General features: G+C 28.2%; 3 protein-coding genes across 3 annotated transcripts; 1 reads left to right on the top strand and 2 right to left on the bottom strand.

Annotated features, from left to right (window-relative positions):
• Positions 1–200: 200 nt before the first annotated feature.
• Positions 201–2,322, top strand: LOC148233354 (uncharacterized). Its single transcript, XM_088190714.1, has 3 exons — positions 201–212; positions 279–852; positions 2,303–2,322. The coding sequence occupies exons 1-3, from the start codon at positions 201–203 to the stop codon at positions 2,320–2,322; spliced, it is 606 nt and encodes a 201-aa protein (XP_088046840.1).
• LOC148233355 (uncharacterized) lies at positions 2,273–20,474 on the bottom strand. The gene is made up of 5 exons (XM_088190715.1): positions 20,433–20,474; positions 19,967–20,356; positions 16,890–17,231; positions 7,028–7,345; positions 2,273–3,052 (listed from the first exon to the last, which is right to left on the bottom strand). The coding sequence occupies exons 1-5, from the start codon at positions 20,442–20,444 to the stop codon at positions 2,396–2,398; spliced, it is 1,719 nt and encodes a 572-aa protein (XP_088046841.1). The 5' UTR covers positions 20,445–20,474; the 3' UTR covers positions 2,273–2,395.
• Positions 13,253–14,211, bottom strand: LOC148233356 (uncharacterized). The gene is made up of 2 exons (XM_088190598.1): positions 14,127–14,211; positions 13,253–14,058 (listed from the first exon to the last, which is right to left on the bottom strand). The coding sequence occupies exons 1-2, from the start codon at positions 14,136–14,138 to the stop codon at positions 13,399–13,401; spliced, it is 672 nt and encodes a 223-aa protein (XP_088046724.1). The 5' UTR covers positions 14,139–14,211; the 3' UTR covers positions 13,253–13,398.
• Positions 20,475–22,337: the final 1,863 nt, after the last annotated feature.

The raw sequence follows: 22,337 nt of genomic DNA on the forward strand, positions 1-22,337 counted from the left end.
TTAAAGCAATTTGTTAAATAATCTTCTATCACCAACGGCATCCGTTTGATCGCGTTGGTAATATCTTAAGATTAGACAGATTAAACTCGATTAAAAAAATGGTGGGATATTGCCAAAGCATGTAACGAATCATATAAAAAGCGAATCATTTTTGCTTCATGTATCATTCATCAAAGATTAGTACGATAGAAAAAATCACAATGAAGCTACTGGTAAGTGCATTGTTTAATATTATAGTAAAATATTTTTTATATTAATATTTTTGTGTATTTTCACAGAAAATTTTCGCTTTGTTTCTCTTCTTCGCCTTCGCTTTAGCCGAAGACGAAAAGAAGCAAATTGAAAAAGAAGTAACGAAGGAAGTTAAAGCTGAAAACAAACAAGATAAAAGAGGGATCTTTGACTTTGGTTATGGACATCACGATTTAGGACATGATTTTGGATCAGATTTTTCCGGATTTGAGCATCATCACGAACCTCAAATAATTACTAAAACAATCCATGTCCCACAACCGTATCCAGTGACAGTAGAAAAGCACGTGCCTTATCCAGTGAAAGTTCCCGTCGATAGACCGTATCCCGTAGAAGTTCCCAAACCATACCCAGTCACTGTTGAAAAGTTTGTTCCTTACAAAGTAGACAGGCCTGTCCCGTACCCAGTCAAAGTAGCAGTAAAAGTACCAGTTATACACAAGGTCGAAGTACCAGTGCCCAGACCTTATCCAGTGCACATCGCCAAACCGTATCCAGTTCCAGTGCCTCATCCAGTCATCGTCGAAAAGAAAATTCCAGTCTACATAAGCAAACATGAGGATTTGGGATTGGAAGATCATGGTTTATCTCTAGATCATGGTTTGTCTTTTGATTCTCACGATTTTTCTAGCGGTTTACATGGATCAAATTTCCATGGTGGTTCTGATTTTTCAGATCATGATTTTTCATCATTCTCGCATGGTTCTGATGGTCATGGCTTGTCGGATTCTCACGAATTTTCAGTTGGCGCACATCACGTTTCTTCGATTGGAAAATCAGGCGGTTATTCTACGCAGCATGTGACAATTCACCATTAATTATATTGTATTGGATAATATAATATGTATCTTTAGATAATTTTTTAATTTGTTACAATGTTCATTTTGTAGTTACTTAATGTAAAATGTACAACATGTGAAAATACTATTATATAATATACTTTATTTTTAAACATACTCTATTTATTTTTATTTAATTATTTTATAGCATAGAAAATTATTGATAATGACATCAAATAATATAAAGATAACGAGTCTTATATTTAAATTAAATATAAAGTAGATATTTAATTATGTGACAGATATAGTTTTCAGTTGCACAATAATATTTTTGCTTTATGTTTATAGAGAATTATATGTCATGGTTCTTATTATTTAAATGGTCTTAATTTTCATATATAGAACAATTTATAAAATTATTGAAAAATAGAAAATTCTATTTTTTTATTAATACTATTTTAAAAAATATTTGCTTCAAAAAAAAATGTTTTTTAATGTTACTGATAATATTGAAAACATTAGAATAAATATTAAGCTGTCTATTTGGATCTAAATTATTTTTATACATTGGTATAAAAAACATTAAAAATATTGCTCAATTTATAAAAATTTTATTTTTGCTATTTTAGTGATAAGGTTTTTGTCTTTAATGAAATACGTAAATAAGTTTTATTTTAATATGTAACATGAGCACTGTTTTTAAAGAAAAAATAATCAGAAATACCACTTACTTTCCATATTTGATTAGGCTGATTTTTAACAGTCTGCTTTTATAAAATACAACAATTTTTTTAACGTTTTAATAATATAATTAAATTAAATTATGTATAATGAATAATTATTTAATTAATTTATACCGTTTATGTATTTTAAGTTTGTAACTAATATACTCATTATTATAATGTCAAAATATCCTTTTAATCTAGTAAAATTGAGTATTAAATATATTAAATAACATATGGATGCAGTTCACTTCTCTTTGTAAAGTATATTTTGCAAAATTTTAGATTATTGTGTAGTCTTTGGAACAATGTTATATTGTAAAACTATATTTGTAAGAAATTTTTGAGCAAAATAAATGTATAAATATAAAAACTTTATACATACAAATGTAGATGTAAGCTACAATATAATTTTATTTATATTAATTGGGTTTATTTTATTTTAGTGATCACTATTCTTTTTTTGGGTGATTGTACGAGTGGTGTAATTTGAGTGAATATATAAAAGTCATGTTTAATGCATATAAATGATAATTTTATTTAAATCAGAAAGGCAGCCAAACTATTGACTTGCAAGACAATAAAATGAACTAGAGCATCACAGTTTCGTCTTAACTTAATTCATTTATTAATTCGGGTTTTTTAATGACGAATTGTGAATTGTTGGGAAGAAACTGCTTGTCCGTGTCCATGATTTCCATGTCCGTGAGAGTAATGTCCAGATAAGTCGTGAGCGTAGTCAGAGAGTTCATGGTTTCCATAGGTGTTGAAGTCGTGGCTGAAATCGTGGCTGTAATCGTGACTGAAATCGCTGGATCCATGGGTGTTGATGTACACTGGGACCTTCCTTTCGACGATGTACGGCTGTGGCACTGGTACTGGGTAGGGCTTTTCTACGGTGACTGGGTAAGGTTTCGGCACTGGTACTTCAACTCTGTGGTAGACTGGTACTTTGACTGGAACTCTGACTGGGTAGGGCACTGGCCTGTCGACTTTGTATGGAACTGGCTTCTCGATGTGGACTGGGTATGGTTTTGGGATATGGACGGCGTATGGCCTGTCGACTGGGACCTTCACTGGATACGGCACTTTCTTCTCGATCGTCACTGGATACGGCTGCGGGATTGGAATGGTATTAGTGATGATTTGCGGCTCGTGATTGTACGTGCCAAAGTCATGTGCATAGCCATGGCTGCCATATCCCAAGTCCAGCAATCCTCTTTTGGTCTGTTGCTTTTCCTTCTGTTTGTCCTCTGCCGAAGCGGCCAAGACTAACAGAGCGATACAACTGAGGCTTATCTGGAATGAATTATTAATTATAATCAAATACTTAATCATATACAATTTATTAACTTACCATGGACTTCATGTTGTCCTTGCTTTAGCTAGCTGGCTGAAGCAACTGAAGCAACTGATGCTTCTCCAACCACCCACTGCCGGTTTTATACTCATCGTTTTCAGTATTCGCTTTCAAAATTTCGCCTTGGTGGTCACATTAGAGTGGAGAGTCACAAAGGGGAACCTCATGAATAATGCTTAAACCAAAAAGTATGTTTTTCGGACATAATTGGCATTGGAACCATTAAGAATTTCCGAAAAATATAAAAAATGCGAACACTCAGTGTATGTATTTGTTGAGCGAGGTAACAGCGGTTTAATGTAACAATATTTTAATTACTTAAATATGTAGAAAGAGTAAGGGTTAATTACTTTTAATTAACAAACATTTTTCACGACGTAATATGACAGTGCTTACACATAAACTTTTATATCTTACATCCTTTTTGAAATACTAATTTTATTCATAAAATGATATACAGAAATTGTATTAATTTAATAATATATTTATTTACTGTAAAATATAATTTTCTAGATTAAAAATTTGTCATTTTGCTATTAGTTAATCAAATTTAATAGCAGAAAGTTATAAAATTGTTTCTGGCTTTCTGTAAAACACAAATTTGTTTGATTCCTCAATTATTTTCCTGCATTATTTGGATTTTGTCGAATGTATCTTTGACAGAATCAGAGTTATTAGATCTGTTTCTTTAGCTTCCATTTAACATTTATTTTGATATATAAATATAATAATATTTATTTTTTTCTAATCAAATATATATCCGACCTAAAGTTTAAGCACTCTTTTTGCAATTAACAATATCAATTTTTGCTGCTGTAACAGTCGTCCGTGACAAAATTTAATGTCGTCAATAATATTATATTTCAGCAAATTTAACAAACTTATTATATATTACAAATAGTATTAAAATTAGATATTGATTGATAAGTGTTTATCAGCCTTTAATTTATGCTCTCATTATAACTTAGATCAGATGTGCTACATTAAACTGGTTTTAAAGTAATAGAGATAAGGAATGACTCATTTATAATTTTTATTTTTAATCGTGTTTTATTAAATATTTTTGGTAAAATTAAATTTCTATGCAATAAAATAAGGGTTTATAAACCTTGAATTTATGCTCTACTTTTAACTTAAATCACATGTGCCACACTAAAATGTTTCTAGAAGAATAGAGATAGGAGATGACTCATCAATGCAAATTTTGAAAGAAAAATATGTAGTTTTAATCTTATGCCAATTATTATAAGGACGTATTAGACCAATTATATATAAGACTAATAACTCTTAAACTGAATTAACATTTGTAATAAACGCAAAAAGTATTTATTTATAACATAGTAAATGTGCTTTTCTCAAGAATTTTTGGTCTTGTGTAGAAGTAAATTCATAAAAAAACGTCATTTCAGTGTAATCGTATCGGAATACATTTTTGTATATATTTCTACTAGCGAAAATATAATTTTACTGATAGGTGCTAATGAAATTATGTACTGCTCTAAACTGGCATTTGACAGGCGTAACAAATCCGTTTGCAAGTTCAAAGTTTTTATGTCATATACAATATTGTAAAAGTATTTAATTTGTGTTATTAAAATCAACTAATTATACGAATACTACTTTTTTTCGATAAATAATGTTTTTTTTTGTTTTTTAAAAAGAAAAATATAAAACTAATTATATACTACCACCACCCTGATTTTTCATTTAAAAAAATAGTTGTAGGACGACACATTACTGTAGGGCAAAAGCTCAATTTTTTTTGGTACATCTGTACAAAGTGGCCCATATTAATTATCTCATCTTGCTTCTGGTATTGATTGTGTATTTATTCATAATTATTCATAATTAGCCCTTACTGTCCTGATTATATTTTTCGATTTGAAACGGTTTTTCTTACATCTACCATTCTTCCTTACAAAATATAAGGGTCTCGGGACTGAACGTTAAAACCTAACGTAGGTTGGAATTAACCAAAATAAACTTGACCTAATAAAAGTTATAAATATAACAAAATTTGCAAAGGTAAGGTTTGAACACTAAACATAAATTTCACAACTGAGAAAATGAGTTGATAGTAAGGCAACAAATTACCTGTTAAGGCCAAGTATTTTAAACTTTTTAAATGCAGTTTCACTGATAAATCAAATGTTACAAAAAAAAAAACATTTTCACTGGTCTAGTTATTAAAATTATATTTCTACTAGTAAAAATGAATTTTCACTAAAAAATACACGTTTACTGTTTACATATATACAATGTAAGTAAGTACTAAAATAAAAAAAAAATTAAAACAAGGAAAAAAAATATTTTCTAATTTCTCGTGGAAGTTCCAATAGTAGCTTTTGACGTGAATTTTCGACTTCTGAGTAGTGAAAATTTGTTTTTGCGCCCTCCTATTGACCAAATATGATTTGAGTTGAATTTAACCAGTACTTTTATATCACAAGTTTGTAGTAATATTGGTAAGGATAGCTATCACATTCTTAAAATATAGTATAATATCAAACACCCCATTAGTTATATTGTTTTAGTTTGTATTTTGGACTTGACGTAATGAAAGCTCTAAAACAATAATTAGTTTTAAAATTTTCATTAGGTTAGGTTTGGATTTGAACAGAAAATTAACGTTTCGCAGCTGTCAAATTCAGCTTAATTATGTTTTCGATAGTAAAAGTATAAACATACTGGTGAAAATGAATTTGCACTTCACTAGTGAAAATATAACTTTACCGTAAGATTTATACATCGCATATAAATAAATAATGATAGATAAAAGTTGAAATCATATAATTTTACTAGCACCTGCCGCTTTAATTATATTTTCACTGTTAAAAATACATATCTACCGGTAAAAATGTATTCCTATATTATTTCGCTAAATAGATATATTTAAAAAAATATTTTTTTGAAAGATACAATACAATTTTTATTAGATTTTATTTATTTTTTTTATTAGGTATAACCCAAGAATTTCTGGCTTAGAATCAAGGACGTCATTTCAGTTTTTCTAGTGAAGGTGAGAGGCAAGCGTTAGCCAGTCAGTGATAGTATTTTTTTAATATTTCAATTACATTAAAATCCATCGTTTTTCATTGAAAGCCATGCGTTTTTTTGGCCAAATTCAAGGAAAGGCAAATGCCTTTTTCTTAAATGACGTCCTAATTAAACGGAATTGTGTCCTAGCTAACAAAAGTAAATTGCTATTAGTTCCCTTATTTGCTTTCTGTTATTTGGGATTTGGACCAAATAACCGTCTGTCCCGATTAAACGAAAGTGACTGTATATGCCATGAAAAAATGAGACATAAAAATGAAAATTTTATAGTTGTACTAGAAGAAATTTTAGTAATTTTTTTACAAGAGATTTATGCATTTTATAATAATAGGCTTTATACAATATACAGTTTCTTATCTTTACCTTTGGGTGTGTCATTAGTCATTTAAACATCCAAATTATATTCAATGCTTAGCTTAAACCATCGCAGTGATTTTTTGCAATTATTGCTGTAGAAAATTAAAATATACAGTTGGTTGAATTGCTTTTATTATATGGAAAATGCAGTAAATTTACGATTTTTTATGTAGTAATACATATTCTTTGACTTATATTGATATGTATGTCTGTCCTTATATTTTTTCCAGCTTTTATTATTGTTTGAAGCTATCCAAAAAATTATCTGTCATATATAAAAATAAATAAATTAAAGGGCAAAAATATTTATAAAACACTTTATTTATATATTTATGTAATACATATATAACAATTAATTAATAATGTTTATGGGAGAATTGTTGGTTCAGATTATGGTTAGAAAAATCAGATGAAAAGTCATGATCAAAATTATTGAACTGTTGTCCTGAATATTGTTGATGTGATCCTTGAGAACTGCCGGAGTTGATATAGAACGGTACTTTATTTTCCACGATGTAATGTTGGGGTACTGGAACTGGATACGGTCTGTCAACTGGTACTGGATAAGGCTTTGATACTGGTACTTCGACCCTGACGTAAACGGGTACTTTGTAGGGCACTTCAACTGGGTAAGGAACGGGTTTGTCTACTTTGTACGGAACTTGCTTTTCGATATGGACTGGATAAGGTTTCGAGATGTGAACTGGATAAGGTCTGTCGACTGGAATTCTGACTGGATAAGGCACGTTCTTCTGGATTTCTACTGGATACGGATGCGGCACAGGAATGGTATTTGTGATGACTTGTGGAGAAGAATACTGAAAATCGTTTTGGGAATGTCCAGCAAATGCATGATCAAAAGCGCCTCTTTTATCCTGTTTTTTATCAGCACTCACTGCGGCTAACAAGGCGAATACAATCTGTCACAAAAATACAAATAAATATTTAATATTAATATAAAAAATAAATAATAATAATAATTATATTAACTAACTATGAACTTCATATTGAATGATATGTTTCACGTACAATCAAGCAAAAGCGACTGATGAATATTCTCTGAAAATTTTTCGTTATATACTAAAAACACGTTCTAAAATGAGAGAATAATTAAAATATTATTTTGTATTGTTATCTTAAAATATATATTAAGAACGTGAAATTTTATTATATATGTAAAAGGTTAATTGGAATATAGATTAATCTTTTTTAATCATTATAACAATTATTACAATTTTAATTCGTATGGAAAAAAATAATTGAGTTGGTTCTATCAAACATTTCTAACTATGTTATTAAATCAATTTCTATAATAGCAAATTTCTTTTCAAATATAATTATATTTGTTAATGTTTGCATCTACTTTCAATTCTTTTTGGATTTTTTCTAGTAACTTTGTTTCATTATTTTTATCTAATATATAATATCGTTAGTTGCAAAGTCAAGTGTCTTCGTAAGGAGCACGGATATCCACGTCGGTTTCGCCACTAATCTGCAAAATTTCAACGTAATCTTATAATTTAACAATGAAATAGAAGAATCAAACCATCAATCAAATCTATGTTCGTGCATTTTTCGTGTACATGTAAACATTAACAATTACATTATTTATTCTTTGTTACACAACTCGATTTCGCATTGATAACAATCACTGGCGCATTTCCTCAAATGTTTAATGATTTTAATTACTCACTTTAGTTCGGTTTGCTAACTCCTGATTTGGTACGAAAAATTATCTAATTGATCAATTAGAATGTTTCAAATAATATGCAAGAACGTTGTTATTGGGGTGAAACCATTAAAATGTACTAGATATAATTTAATATTTATTCAACATTCATATAATGTAGCAAACTTCTTTGATACATATATGTTAAATTTAACCGACCGTAAAAATAAATTTCCATATTTATTTCAGTGTAATTAAAAACCGTTTTATATATTGAATCGATGGATTCGATCAATAAAATTGCTTTAATTTATTTATTGGCATATGTTTTATTCTATTGAATTAAAAAGAATGTACTATATTATACAACATTTGTACCATCAGATTTATTCATGACACGCGTTTTTCTGTAAAGAGAGTGAATCCAAATTTAGAGTAAAAAGAGCAGAGGACCCAAATTGGATCTATGTGGTACTCCAGAATTAGCGAAATACTCACTGGAGCAAAGATTATTACATTTATTTATAAATAGATTTTTTAATCAAGGGATTTTGTCACTGCATGGCCATGGGACGATACGGACGAAAACCGTGTTGTTGGTGCACCAACGAATTATAACAAACCGGATTGAAGTTTTTTATACACGATTTATTATATTTTTGGGCATCGCGGTAAATTTTATACATCTTCATCAATCAGAAAACGAATTTGTAATAATAAAAATAAATATTCCGGCAGTTAAATAGGACATCAATTTAACCGTATGGGTGCTGCCAATAAGATTTTTTTTCTCGAGATTCTTGAATATTTTTTTCATAAATAAAAATTTGCTTTTGTTTAATTTTTGCATTTATAAAGAATAATTACATTTTTCAATGCATTTTTAACATTTACATTCAGAATTTATACTCAGTTTCGACTTGAACTATTATTATAATGATTATTTTGTAACAATATTCTTGTTTTTTGTATTTTATATGTTTACATGTACACTGAGTGTACATCACCGGATCGCACGAATTGTTTATGCACCGTAAGAGGAACGGTAATGATAAATAATTAATAGCACGTGCATTTATTATGTATTATTTTTAATTTTGTTGCATTGAATATTCCGGATAGGGACAATAATTTCAGCTTTTTATAGGGGAGTATAAAATATTAAAACCATCTTATATATAATTGTCTTAAGCCGTCGTTGTCACTTTTTAAAATGAAACATTATATGCTCAATATTCTACTCTGTGCTTTTGTAGTAATTTTCTGTTTGATAATAACAGTATTATTCTACTCTATAAATCGTATAGCTTTGTATGAACGGTGTATAATATATTAATACACTTAAACAAAGGAAATATATTCAATTATAATAATAAAAATAAAAATTGAATTTGCTCCGATTGATTTTCGAGCCGCCGGTAATGCGTTCTGTTGTTTCGACCAATGAAAAATAAGCATTCAAATATAAAACAAGATGGCTGACATTACCGTGACAACAGTTTTAAACAATTATTATTTAATAATAAAATTTTGCTACGCGACAATAATTTTCATTAATTCGTCATTTGACTGAATATAAATAATCAGATTGCAAATTAACTAGGTGTGTTATAACAATGACAATTAAATAAATACATAGTGTGTTGAAGATTAGAAGAATACATTGATTAAACTAGATAAACAATCTTCGTAATGAAATCTTCAAATTTTGAATTTCCGGCGACGGGCTCCGAGGCCGAAAAGTGAGTTTTTCCTTTTAAATTACTTAAACATTATCATTGCTTCCGATTTAATGCACATATACGTTAGATTTGACTGAACTAGTTACGTTTTAAACGTGAGCATGTAATATATACTTAGTACGTATGAAGATTGAGGTTAATGTAGATCAAACCGTATAAATGCTATTAAAACGTATTTTTTATCTATTGATATTTGGGGATACTGTAATCGTTCACGACGATCGCGTGACAATGATTGTGATGCAGTTGTTGGCTGAAGAAGCAAAATAAATTAAAATCATTATTGCAGCAAAAAAAAAATTTAGCTAGATCGTTCCGTTCCGATTGACGACTCGCAATATACATATGTGTAGTTACTTGGATGTTATCTATTAGACGACATTTTACAATGATTATAAATATGTGATTGCATACCTGGAATAATCGATAACCAAAATATCTAAGAGTGGCTTATTTTTAATTCTAATGTGGCAAAATATGTATGTATACGTCATGGTTTTTAATCAATTTTTGTTCTGTGCCATCATTCCTCTTTAGGAATAGCCAAATTTAAGATATTCAGTTACATTAAACTTATGTAGTATGTTCTTTATAAAAAGATAATACTTGCTGACAGTGACTTCAGCATGAAAAGATTCACTCTTTGTTTATATATGCCAACTCTACGTTGTAGCCATATAGGTCAGCAAATTGTTCTATTATTGATTCTGAAAAATAATTAAAAACAATAAGACCTTTATCAAGAGTAAACATTGAACACGTTATTATTACAGTCAGTTCTCGAGTTATGACGGGGTTCCGTTCCACCACCTTAATCGTAACTCGAAAAGGTCGTAAGTCAAAAATCTTACAAAAAATAATTAAAAACAATGCATACATGCGAAATACAAAAACCACTTTTATTGCTGACTTCAAGTTGTTAACTAAATACTTTTTAGCAAATATCTATATAAATAATTTATTTATAAGAGTTGATCTAGAGTATTTTTATCATCTGTGCTACTGATATCCATTGTTAATTCTTGAGATTTTTCAGCGAGTGCAGTGATAGTGCTTGTTTTTCTTAAAAAAACGTCCAGGTTTTTTTGTACAGTTTGCTGTTTCTTTTCTCTATAAATTTCATAATAACACGCAAGTGCTTGCTGAATAAGGCCGTGTACCCTCGAAGATCTATCGATGTTTTTGTCCATATTTTCAAATTTTTTAATAGCATCATTGATTTGGCTAAAAGCTGCAGCCATGTCTTTTAACACAAATTTTTTTGGTGGTTCTTTGAGTTCATCTAATTCTTTTAGCTCCATTACATTTTTTTCTGCAACTCGTTGTTTCTCAATCTCAATCAAATCTTGGTTTGTGAGTTCCTCAACATCATTTTCCAAAAGATGAATTACATCTTTATTATCAACTTCCAGATTAAGTTGTTGAGCACATTTTACAATAATATTTGCTATCTCATCTATTTCCCCTTCTTTATTAAAATACATATTGTCATTATATCTTTTTAAGAGTTTGTTCCATATGCCGTTCATACAATTCGTCGTTACTTTGGACCGTCCTTTTGAGATATTGTTTATTGCATGAAAGATGTTGTAATTTTTTTCAAAATTCTCTCAATGTCTGATGTTTGTCTGTTCCTGCAATTGCTTGGGCAAAAGTGATTCTTAAATAATGGACTTTGAAGTTAGCAATACCCCTGGCTGTAGAATGCTGGTAGTGTTTGGAGGTAAATAAACCACTTTTATATTTGGATGTGATTCCCCTAAGTGTGGAGGATGGCCTGGAGCATTGTCAAAAATCAATACAATTTTAAAAGCTATGTCGTTTTCATCACAGTTCTTCTTTACTTCTGGAATGAAACAGGTATCAAACCAGTCTTGAAATTATGTATATGACATAAAAAAAATTTTTTTTTACAACTTTTTTTACGTCGTAACTCCGAATGGTCGTAAGTCGAGGTGGTCGTAACTCGAGAACTGCCTGTACTAATATAATCCATAAATAAATTTAAACGACAACCGAAGAACAAAATTGACGGAAGTTACTGTAGAGGATTAAACACGTAGATTGGCATCTCTTCATCTTCTTCAAAATTGACGCAATATGTCATATATTAATTGTTTGCCTCACGTACATTTTATTAGATTTATCATTGCTTCTGAAAATTAACTGTAAACGATACTATATAGTGGGTGAAATATTTATTTAATTGCACAGAAATGGGCGCAGCGAGCGCTTGTCAGATGACAGAAGAACTGTCACATGTAAGCAAATTTAAAAGGGAAATCCCGGTTTTGGCCGCGCTTGAGAACGAACAACAAAATTGATTTTAACGATTAAAATTGTTAAACACTTATCAAAATATGTATAAAAATCATCAAATTCCAAAAAAAAATTTTAGATATTAAGTTTTGGCGAACGTTGGCAATTTAAAGTTACAGTTTTTAGAGAATTTTTAAAATTTTGCTTGAAAAAACATTTTCAACAAAAAGGGGCAAAGTTTCAAAATAAATACTACTATTAATATTAAAATCACTTTAGGTTATTCAAAATAGTACTTTAAATTTTTTGTAAAATTTTCCACACACACACACGAAAGACATTTTGTCTATAACTTTTCTACCAAAATTTGAACTAATAATGGTTACCAAAAAAATGCTAGAGGGAAAATCGATTGTAAATACTAAATTTAAATTTAGAAAACAGCTACGAAATTATGAAATTAGATCTGCTAATGATTTACACATCTCTCAACCATTTTCTGTGTAGTTTGGCACAAATTCTTTAAAATAAATTGCATTTAAACCCTTTAATAATTTATCAGGATAATTGCGAAGAAATATTTTTTTAATAAATTCATGCAACTTTAATCAAATAAAATTAAGTATCATATCGCTATATATTACTTTTTCTTTTAAAATTTAATAATAAATATTTTAAGTGTGCTTATTATATTTTTTACATGTATAATATATGTATTAAATTTTTCATTTTAATATATCAAATTATAACCGCAGAATGAGTTATTTTTACTAATGCGGAATTACGTAAATATAAAAAAATAATATATTTAATATAAAATCATGTTAAAAGTATCTATATAAAATTTAATTGTATTTAAATGTATAACAGCAAGCTAATGATTTATTTTATCATAAATTATAAAATTTCAGGTAAATTTTCAATGTTTAAATATCTCAAAACTGCTTTAATATCAGATATTCTTGCCTTGAGGTACCATTTATTATATTACTTAAAATAAAATAATTATCCAGTTAGAAAGATATGTGGAAATATAATTAAAAAAAAGGAAAATATTTTTATAATGCATTTATTATATTAATTTTGAAAACACATCCAACAAAAATAGGAATAACAACATAATGAGATCTCATCTAATGCAACTCAATTAAAACAATCCATATTTCGGCTCTGATGAAGTGATCGTCAATGCAAGCAGTCTTCAGTGATGAATGGTGATCTGGTGAGATGTAACTTTATTGCCTTGGTTGTAATGGTTAAATCCACCGGAGGAAGGAAAATGTCCATGCGAAGAAAAGTCTTCAGAGATTCCATGAGAAAAATGCGATCCTGAAAAGTCTTGGAACGACCCAAAATTTGATCCGTGTTCATGATTTCCAATCACAATCGGAACTTTAGTTTCGACGAAGATCGGTTTCGGTACTGGCACTGGATACGGCTTGTGTACTGGAACTGGATACGGTTTTGGTACTGGTACTTCGACTCTTTGGATCACTGGTACTTTGACTGGAACTCTGACTGTGTAAGGCACAGGCCTGCTGACTTCCACCGGTACTGGCTTTTCCACTGTCACTCTGTATGGTTTTGGGACTTCTACTGGAACGGGTCTGGAGACTGGCACGTGGACAGGGAACGGCACGCGCTTTTCTACTGTCACAGGATACGGTTGCGGTATTGGTACGGTTATGGTGTTGGTGATGACATGGTTGGAATCGCCCGAGAAGTGTTCGAATCCATGACCTGAATGATCTCCGAACGAACCAAAATCATGACTCAAATCTTCAATACCACGTTTTTGCTGCTGCTTTTCGGCTGGAGCGGCTACTGATACGGCCAGCAAAGCTGCCAATGCAATCCAACTCTAAACACATAAAAACAGTTATGTTTCGTATTCATAGTATTTATAAAATATGTATATTTTAATATTACCTTTGATGCCATTTTTACTCAACTGCTTGCAAACGACTGATACTGAAAGTTTTCGACGATCGCCATTTATACTGGCGAATTTCAGATTGTTTTGAGATAATTTCGTTATTTGCATTTACTCCATTACTCTTGAAAGGAAATTATATAAAGCAACGTAAAAAATCAGATTTTTTCCGCCATGATTCACAATGCAAAGCATATATTTCATTAACATTCATTCGAGTAATTATCAAATTTGCTTGAATGCTTTTTGGGTTTATCGCTCCGTGAACTTTTTTAAATATGTATTTTTTAGAGGTCATCTCAAATTTAGATTTCATAGATAGTTTATCCATCGTAAAATGTTAAGTTTATGTGTTTTCGCTATCATTATATTTCAAGCTATATTAAAATCATTTTTAAAATAGTTTCAGAAAGTTACATGAATTATTTTTATGTCAACTTAATATATTAAAATTCATAATAGTTTTAAATATTTTATTTATTTATAAAAGTATAAATATACAAAAAAAATGTATTTCTTTTTTATTTTAAATTACAAATTTATATGATATTTGTAATTGCTATAAATATAATAACTATTTTACTTAACAAATTAAGAAAGTCCACCAAAAACTGATTTACTTTAAATATGTTATATAATTAAAACATTTTTTTACCATTATAATAAATAATCAAGCTGTATTAAAATCATTTTGATAACAGTTTCAGAATTTTGAGAGTTATATAAATTATTTTTCATGTCAACTTGATTATTTGATATAATTTTTAAATTTATTTTAGAATCATAATAACTTAAAATATTTTGTTATAGTTTTATTTATTTATGAAAATAGAAAAACACAAAAAATTTAATGTAATTGTTATTATAAATTACAACTTTATATATTTGTAATTGTTATGAATATAATTAATATTTTATTTGACAGATTAAGAAAGTCCACCAAAAACTAACTAGCTCTACCTTTGTAATATAATTAAAACATTTCTTAACGCAATTTAAAAAAAACATTTTTTTTTAATTTAGCATTTATCTTAAATAAAAAAAGTTCATCTAAAACAAAAACTCTATTTCTGCAGAGTTAAACTTGAAAGTTTCAATTGTACTACTCTTCTTCGTAGTTCCAGAAATAGATATTAAAGTTATATTATATCCACAACCAATGATTTCTGTTTTTAAATTGCAAAGATGTGCATTAGGTAAAGGTAAAAATGCCATATAACGTCAATAAAAAGTCGATTGCCAGTCATTTAATACAAAATAAAAGCAATTTATGATATTCATAAAAATATATTTTTAGGAAAAAACTGATTTTTAAAAGTATAATAAATTATAACAATCATAATGTTTATTAATTTGATTGTCAGTTTCTGATCCTAGTTGATAAATTCATATATATATCAAAAATCAAAATTGAAAAAATTCTCCAGGTTCTTGAGATATATCTATAAAAGAATATTAAGTAATTATCCGTTCTTGTATCCCAAGGCTTTTCTTTTATGAGCATTGGAATACGATTCGCAGAAATTTGTATGTCTTTAAACTATTCGTTAAGAACACCAGTATAAGGTTTTTGAACATATTCGAGAATCACGATTGCGTCCTCTTTTGATATCCGTTAGGGTCAGAACGTCTGCATTAGCTAACTTACCCATATCTGTCGCCATCCGGCTCCTTAATACGTTGGCATTATACATTGACCTGTTTAATGCTATGAAGAGCTAGTCTGTTTCGTATCATTAATTATTTTTATTTTATGATTTTTTTTTTATTACTTAACATATTAAGATTTTTTAATCATAGCTATATTATATTTTTTATGTACTGAAATAATACTATGTATTGTTTTTTTATTATCGTGATGCACTATAGTAGCCTGTTAGGTCACGATGGTTTTAATTAAATTAAAATAAAATATAATAATTAAAAAATAAAAACACCGACTGAACGATTTTTGCTGCACAAATTTATATATTATTAGTTAAATATTTTTTCTTATTATAATAATATTATTTTTAAGCAGATTTGTGTTATATTTTTTTATATTGAAATTATACTATGTAATGTTTTTTAGACATCGTGGCGCAATAGGATAACCTGCTAAGTCACAGTAGTCTTAATTTAATATTTATAAAAATAAAAAAACTCATTGAACGATCTTTGTTATACAAAATAAAATCTTAAAGATAGTTAAAGTTATATTATATTCGCGAGAACAACTTATTTTTTTTATATTATTTCGTGTAAGTAATTAAAGAACTTTCTGATTTTAATTTGGTTGTGTTTTAATTTAATCTTTTCTTAAAGCTTTTAATCAATTACTAATTTTTTGATTTTATAATTATTATTGGTTGTAGTAATACATATTCTTTGACATGTATTGATATGTATGTCTGTCCTTATATTTTTTCCAGCTTTTATTATTATTTGAAGCTATCCAAAAAATATTCTGTCATATATAAAAATAAATAAAATAAAGGGAAAAAATATTTATAAAACACTTTATTTATATATTTATGTAATACATATACAACAATTAATTAATAATGTTTATGGGAGAATTGTTGGTTCAAATTATGGTTAGAAAAATCAGATGAAAAGTCATGACCAAAATGATTGAACTGCTGTCCTGAATATTGTTGATGTGATCCTTGAGAACTGCCGGAGTTGATATAGAACGGAACTTTATTTTCCACGATGTAATGCTGCGGAACTGGAACTGGATACGGTCTGTCAACTGGTACTGGATATGGCTTCGATACCGGTACTTCGACCCTGACGTAAACAGGTACTTTGTAGGGCACCTCAACTGGGTAAGGAATAGGATTGTCTACTTTGAATGGAACTTGTTTTTCAACATGGACTGGATAAGGTTTAGAAATATGAACTGGATAAGGCCTGTCGACTGGAATTCTGACTGGATAGGGCACGTTCTTTTGGATTTCTACCGGATACGGATGCGGCACAGGAATGGTATTTGTGATGACTTGTGGGGAAGAATACTGAAAAGCGTTTTGGGAATGCCCTTCAAATGCATGATCGAAAGCACCTCTTTTGTCCTGTTTTTTATCAGCGCTCACTGCGGCTAACAAGGCGAATACAATCTGTCACAAAAATAAAACATTATTTATAAGTAATACAAAATGATACATATTCATATTATATTATATTAACAGACCATAAACTTCATGTTGAATTATGTGTTCTACGTACAATCAACGAGTTGCGACTGATGCATGTATTCTGAAAAATTTGCGTTATATACTGAAAAAACGTTCTAAAATGTGAATATAAAATTTAATTAAAATTGCACCTTTATGAATAATTATGATAACATATATTGCACTGCTTTAATGTTGATAATTCGTACATTTTTTATTTCGATATAAGTGAATTATTTTTTTACATATAATTATTACGTAAAAAATTAATAAAAAATATATTTTTTAATGCAATTGCATAAATATATAATATTTTGGATTATTATATATTTTTTTAAAAAAATCTCCGGGACTTATCTTGGATCTTAAAGTTAATAAAAGTGCAAAAATTGAAAATTATTCTTTTCAAACCAATAAATAGTAGTTTTTGAATATAGAAATGTTTAATAACAAAATGTACTCCCAAATGGACAATAAATAAAGAACGTTATGTGCCTTTACAATTGCTGTATATTGTATTGATAAGTCGGCGAAATGCATTATTCGGGATTGCGAGTGTTGCCAAATCTCCAGCTGTTCAAATATGACTGTTACGCTAAAACGTTTTTTCAAATAAAAATAACATAAAATAACAAATGCAATTTTATCTATTAATCGTTGCAAATAATCCATTGTCAATAATCGACGTATATAAATATAAGCTCCCCTATTTCGACCGGCGTATATAAGCGCTAACATTAACGTCATTCACTTTGGTCATAAGCTTTCATCAAAATAATAATACATATTTCACCTGTGATAATTACGTACATTCATATTTACAATAGTCGTTTTATTATTTCATCACGAAAAATGGGGTTTCATTATTTTTTAAAATCTTAAGCATTGCTAAAACATAGATTTAAAAAATAATTAAAATACAAAACTTTTACTTTCATGTTTCTTGATTTTAATTTTTAACTGTTTAAATATGTTTAGTAATATTAGTGTTTATATTATGACAATAAAATAATTATGACTGAGTACATATATGCGACATGGTGCTTTAACCCTTTCACCGCAGATGGCTTTTATAGAAGTCACAAAGAAAATCGCCAGTACTCATTAGACACCTAAAGGTGCCATACAAATTTGAGCATAATAATATCGTTATTTGGTATAATTGAAGGCTTTAAATCACTTTAATTTATTGATATAATATTTAAAAAATATTGCATAAATAGGTACTCCCCTATTTATGCAATATTTTTTAAAAATATTGCATAAATACAATATATTAACAAATTTCGAAAAAGCGCGCAAAAATAGCTGTCGCGGTGAGAGGGTTAATAGCAATATTCTTATTAGAAAAAACTTTATAATATTTCTTTGAATATATTGTAAATTGTAACTATCATCCATTTAAAATCCATACTCTTGCAGCGTTTAATTTTATGCTGAGTTTAATAATCGGAATTTCATCTCATTTGGATACAAATATGCAAGTTTTTTTTTTCATATTTCATAGTGTTTCTGTTATTTCGGCACAAATTTAAGTTTAATAATAATCCCTGAAATGCTTTAAAATCAAAATTTCAGATAATCACTAGTGTACTATACATAAATCGATTTAATATTTTGTAAATTTAAATTACAATTATTTAATGAAAATATATTATTATATGTTTAATGTAAATCTATTTTATGCATATATACAAAATTGCCAATAATAAAAAAAATATTGATTTTTTTAGTATTTATTTTTAAACAATAGCAGATTTTTTTATACATACCTACATAAGAAAATTATTAATTATACTATTTTAAAGTTTTCACATCATCATCATCAATTATTGTTTATAGTTATTATTTACATACATATTGTATTTATTAACAGCTTGATCCTTATTCAGATTATATATCCTTAAATTATTTTATAACTAAAATCGTGTGAATAGTCAATATCAATTAATCTTAGCTTTCAATATTATTCAATATCAATTCCTGCTCATAGTCGAAACTTACATATTTAAAACATAGTTCTTGTCAATATTTTTCATATAATTAAAATGTATATAATTTTTTTAACGTAGTATTTGAGATTATCTTACCTTTTGATTATCTGTTCCTTTTCAGCAATACAAAAAATCAATAAATTAAAGAGCTGAAATACTGAGAAAACACTTTATTTATACATTTATGTAATACATATCCAATATTGAATTAATTAACAAATTTTATTAATAATGTTTATGAAAGAATTGCTGATTCAGATTATGGTTAGAAAAGTCAGATGAAAATTCATTATCAATTCCTGATCATAGTCCATACATATGTATATATTTAAAAATATCATAATCCTTGTCCATATTTTACATATAACAAATTTATTGTAAAATAATCTTCTACTTTTCAGTGATACAAAACATAAATAAATAAAAGAGCAGATATAATATATCGGGAAAACAATTTATTTATAAATTTATGTAATACATTTCTTATAATGAATTAATTAACAAATTTGACTAATAATGTTTATGGGAGAATTGCTGATTCAGATTATGGTTAGAAAAATCAGATGAAAAGTCATGACCAAAATTATTGAACTGCTGTCCTGAATATTGTTGATGTGATCCTTGAGAACTGCCGGAGTTAATATAGAACGGAACTTTATTTTCCACGATGTAATGCTGAAGAACTGGAACTGGATACGGTCTGTCAACTGGTACTGGATATGGCTTCGATACCGGTACTTCGACCCTGACGTAAACGGGTACTTTGTAGGGCACCTCAACTGGGTAAGGAATAGGATTGTCTACTTTAAATGGAACTTGTTTTTCAACATGGACAGGATAAGGTTTTGAAATGTGAACTGGATAAGGCCTGTCGACTGGAATTCTGACTGGATAAGGCACGTTCTTTTGGATTTCTACCGGATACGGATGCGGCACAGGAATGGTATTTGTGATGACTTGTGGGGAAGAATACTGAAAAGCGTTTTGGGAATGCCCTTCAAATGCATGATCGAAAGCACCTCTTTTGTCCTGTTTTTTATCAGCGCTCACTGCGGTTAACAAGGTGAATACAATCTGTCACAAAAATAAAACACATTATTTACAAGTAATACAAAATGATACATATTCATATTATATTATATCAACAGACCATAAACTTCATGTTGAATTATGTGTTCTACGTACAATCAACGAGTTGCGACTGATGCATGTATTCTGAAAATTTTGCGTTATATACTGAAAAAACGTTCTAAAATGTGAATATAAAATTTAATTAAAATTGCACCTTTATGAATAATTATGATAACACACATTGCACTGCTTTAATGTTGATAATTCGTACATTAATTATTTCAATATAAGTGAATTATTTTTTTACATATAATTATTACGTAAAAAAATAATATAAAATATATTTTTAATGCAATTGCATAAATATATAATATTTTCGATTATTATATAATTTTTTTTAAAATCCCCGCGACTCATCTCGGATCTTAAAGTTAATAAAAGTGCCAAAATTAAATATTATTTTTTTCTATCCAATAAATAGTAGTTTTTGAATATAGAAAAGTTTAATAACAAAATGTACTCCCAAATGGACAATAAATAAAGAGCGTATTGTGCATTTACACTTGCTATATATAGTATTGATAAGTCGGCGAAATGCACTTTTCGGGATTGCGAGTGTTGCCGAATCTCCAGCTGTTCAAATACAATTGTTACGCTAAAACATTTTTTTAATAAAAATAACAAATCCAATTTTATCCATTAATCGCCGCAAATGATCCAATGTCAATAATTAACTGAGTAGAAGTGTATATAAATATTTTTTTTTTTTTTTTATAAAAGTTTATTTCTTAAATAGACATAGGTAAAATAGTATATAAATATAAATATAAGCTCCCCTATTTCGACCGGTGTATATAAGCGCTAACATTAGTCAGTCACTTCGGTCATAAACTTTCATCAAAATAATAATACATATCTCACCTGTGATACATACGTATATTCATATTTACAATAGTCGCTTTATTATTTCATCACCAAAAATGGATATTTATTATTTTTTTAAATCTTAATCACTGCTAAAACATAGATTAAAAAAATAATTAAAATGCAAAACTTTTACTTTCATGTTTCATGATTTTAATATTTTCACTGTTTTATTATGTTTAGTAATAATAGTGTTTATATTATGGAAATAAAATAATTATGACAGAGTTCATATGTGCGACATGGTGCTTTAACCCTTTCACCGCAGATGGCTTTTACAGAAGTCACAAAGAAAATCGCTAGTACTCATTTGACACCTAAAGGTGCCATAAAAATTTGAGGCTAATAATATTGTTGGTATAATTGAAGGCTGTAAATTACTTTAATTTATTGAACTATAGTATTTAAAAAAATATGGCATAAATAGGTGCTCCCCATAAATTAACAAATTTCGAAGAGCGCGCAAAAATAGCTGTCGCGGTGAAAGGGTTAATAGCAATATTCTCCTTAGAGAAAACTTTATATTTATTTGAATATAAGTTGTAACTTTCATCCATTATAATTTCATACTCTTGCAGCGTTTAATTTTATGCTGAGTTTAATAATCGGAATTTCATCTCATTTGGATACAAATATGTAAGTTATTTTTTTTTTCATATTTCATATTTCATAGTGTTTCTGTTATTTTGGCACAAATTTAAGTTTACTAATAATCCCTGAAATGCTTTATAATTAAAATTTCAGATAATCACTAGTGTATAATATCATCGACTTCATATTTTGTAAATTTAAATTACAATTATTTAATGAAAATATATTATTATATGTTTAATGTAAATCTATTTTATGCACATATACAAAATTGCCAATAATAAGAAAAAAATTTTTTTTTTAGTATTTATTTTTAATTAATAGCAGATTTTTTTATACATACCTACTTAAGAAAATTATTAATTATACTATTTTAAAAGTTTTCACATCATCATCAATTATTGCTTATAGTTATTATTTACATACATATTGTATTTATTAACAGCTTGATCCTTATTCAGATTTTATA

This window comes from Plectrocnemia conspersa, unplaced genomic scaffold (assembly GCF_051122295.1).
Source record: "Plectrocnemia conspersa isolate PC_06_02 unplaced genomic scaffold, ASM5112229v1 ptg000008l, whole genome shotgun sequence".
Lineage (NCBI taxonomy): Eukaryota > Metazoa > Arthropoda > Insecta > Trichoptera > Polycentropodidae > Plectrocnemia > Plectrocnemia conspersa.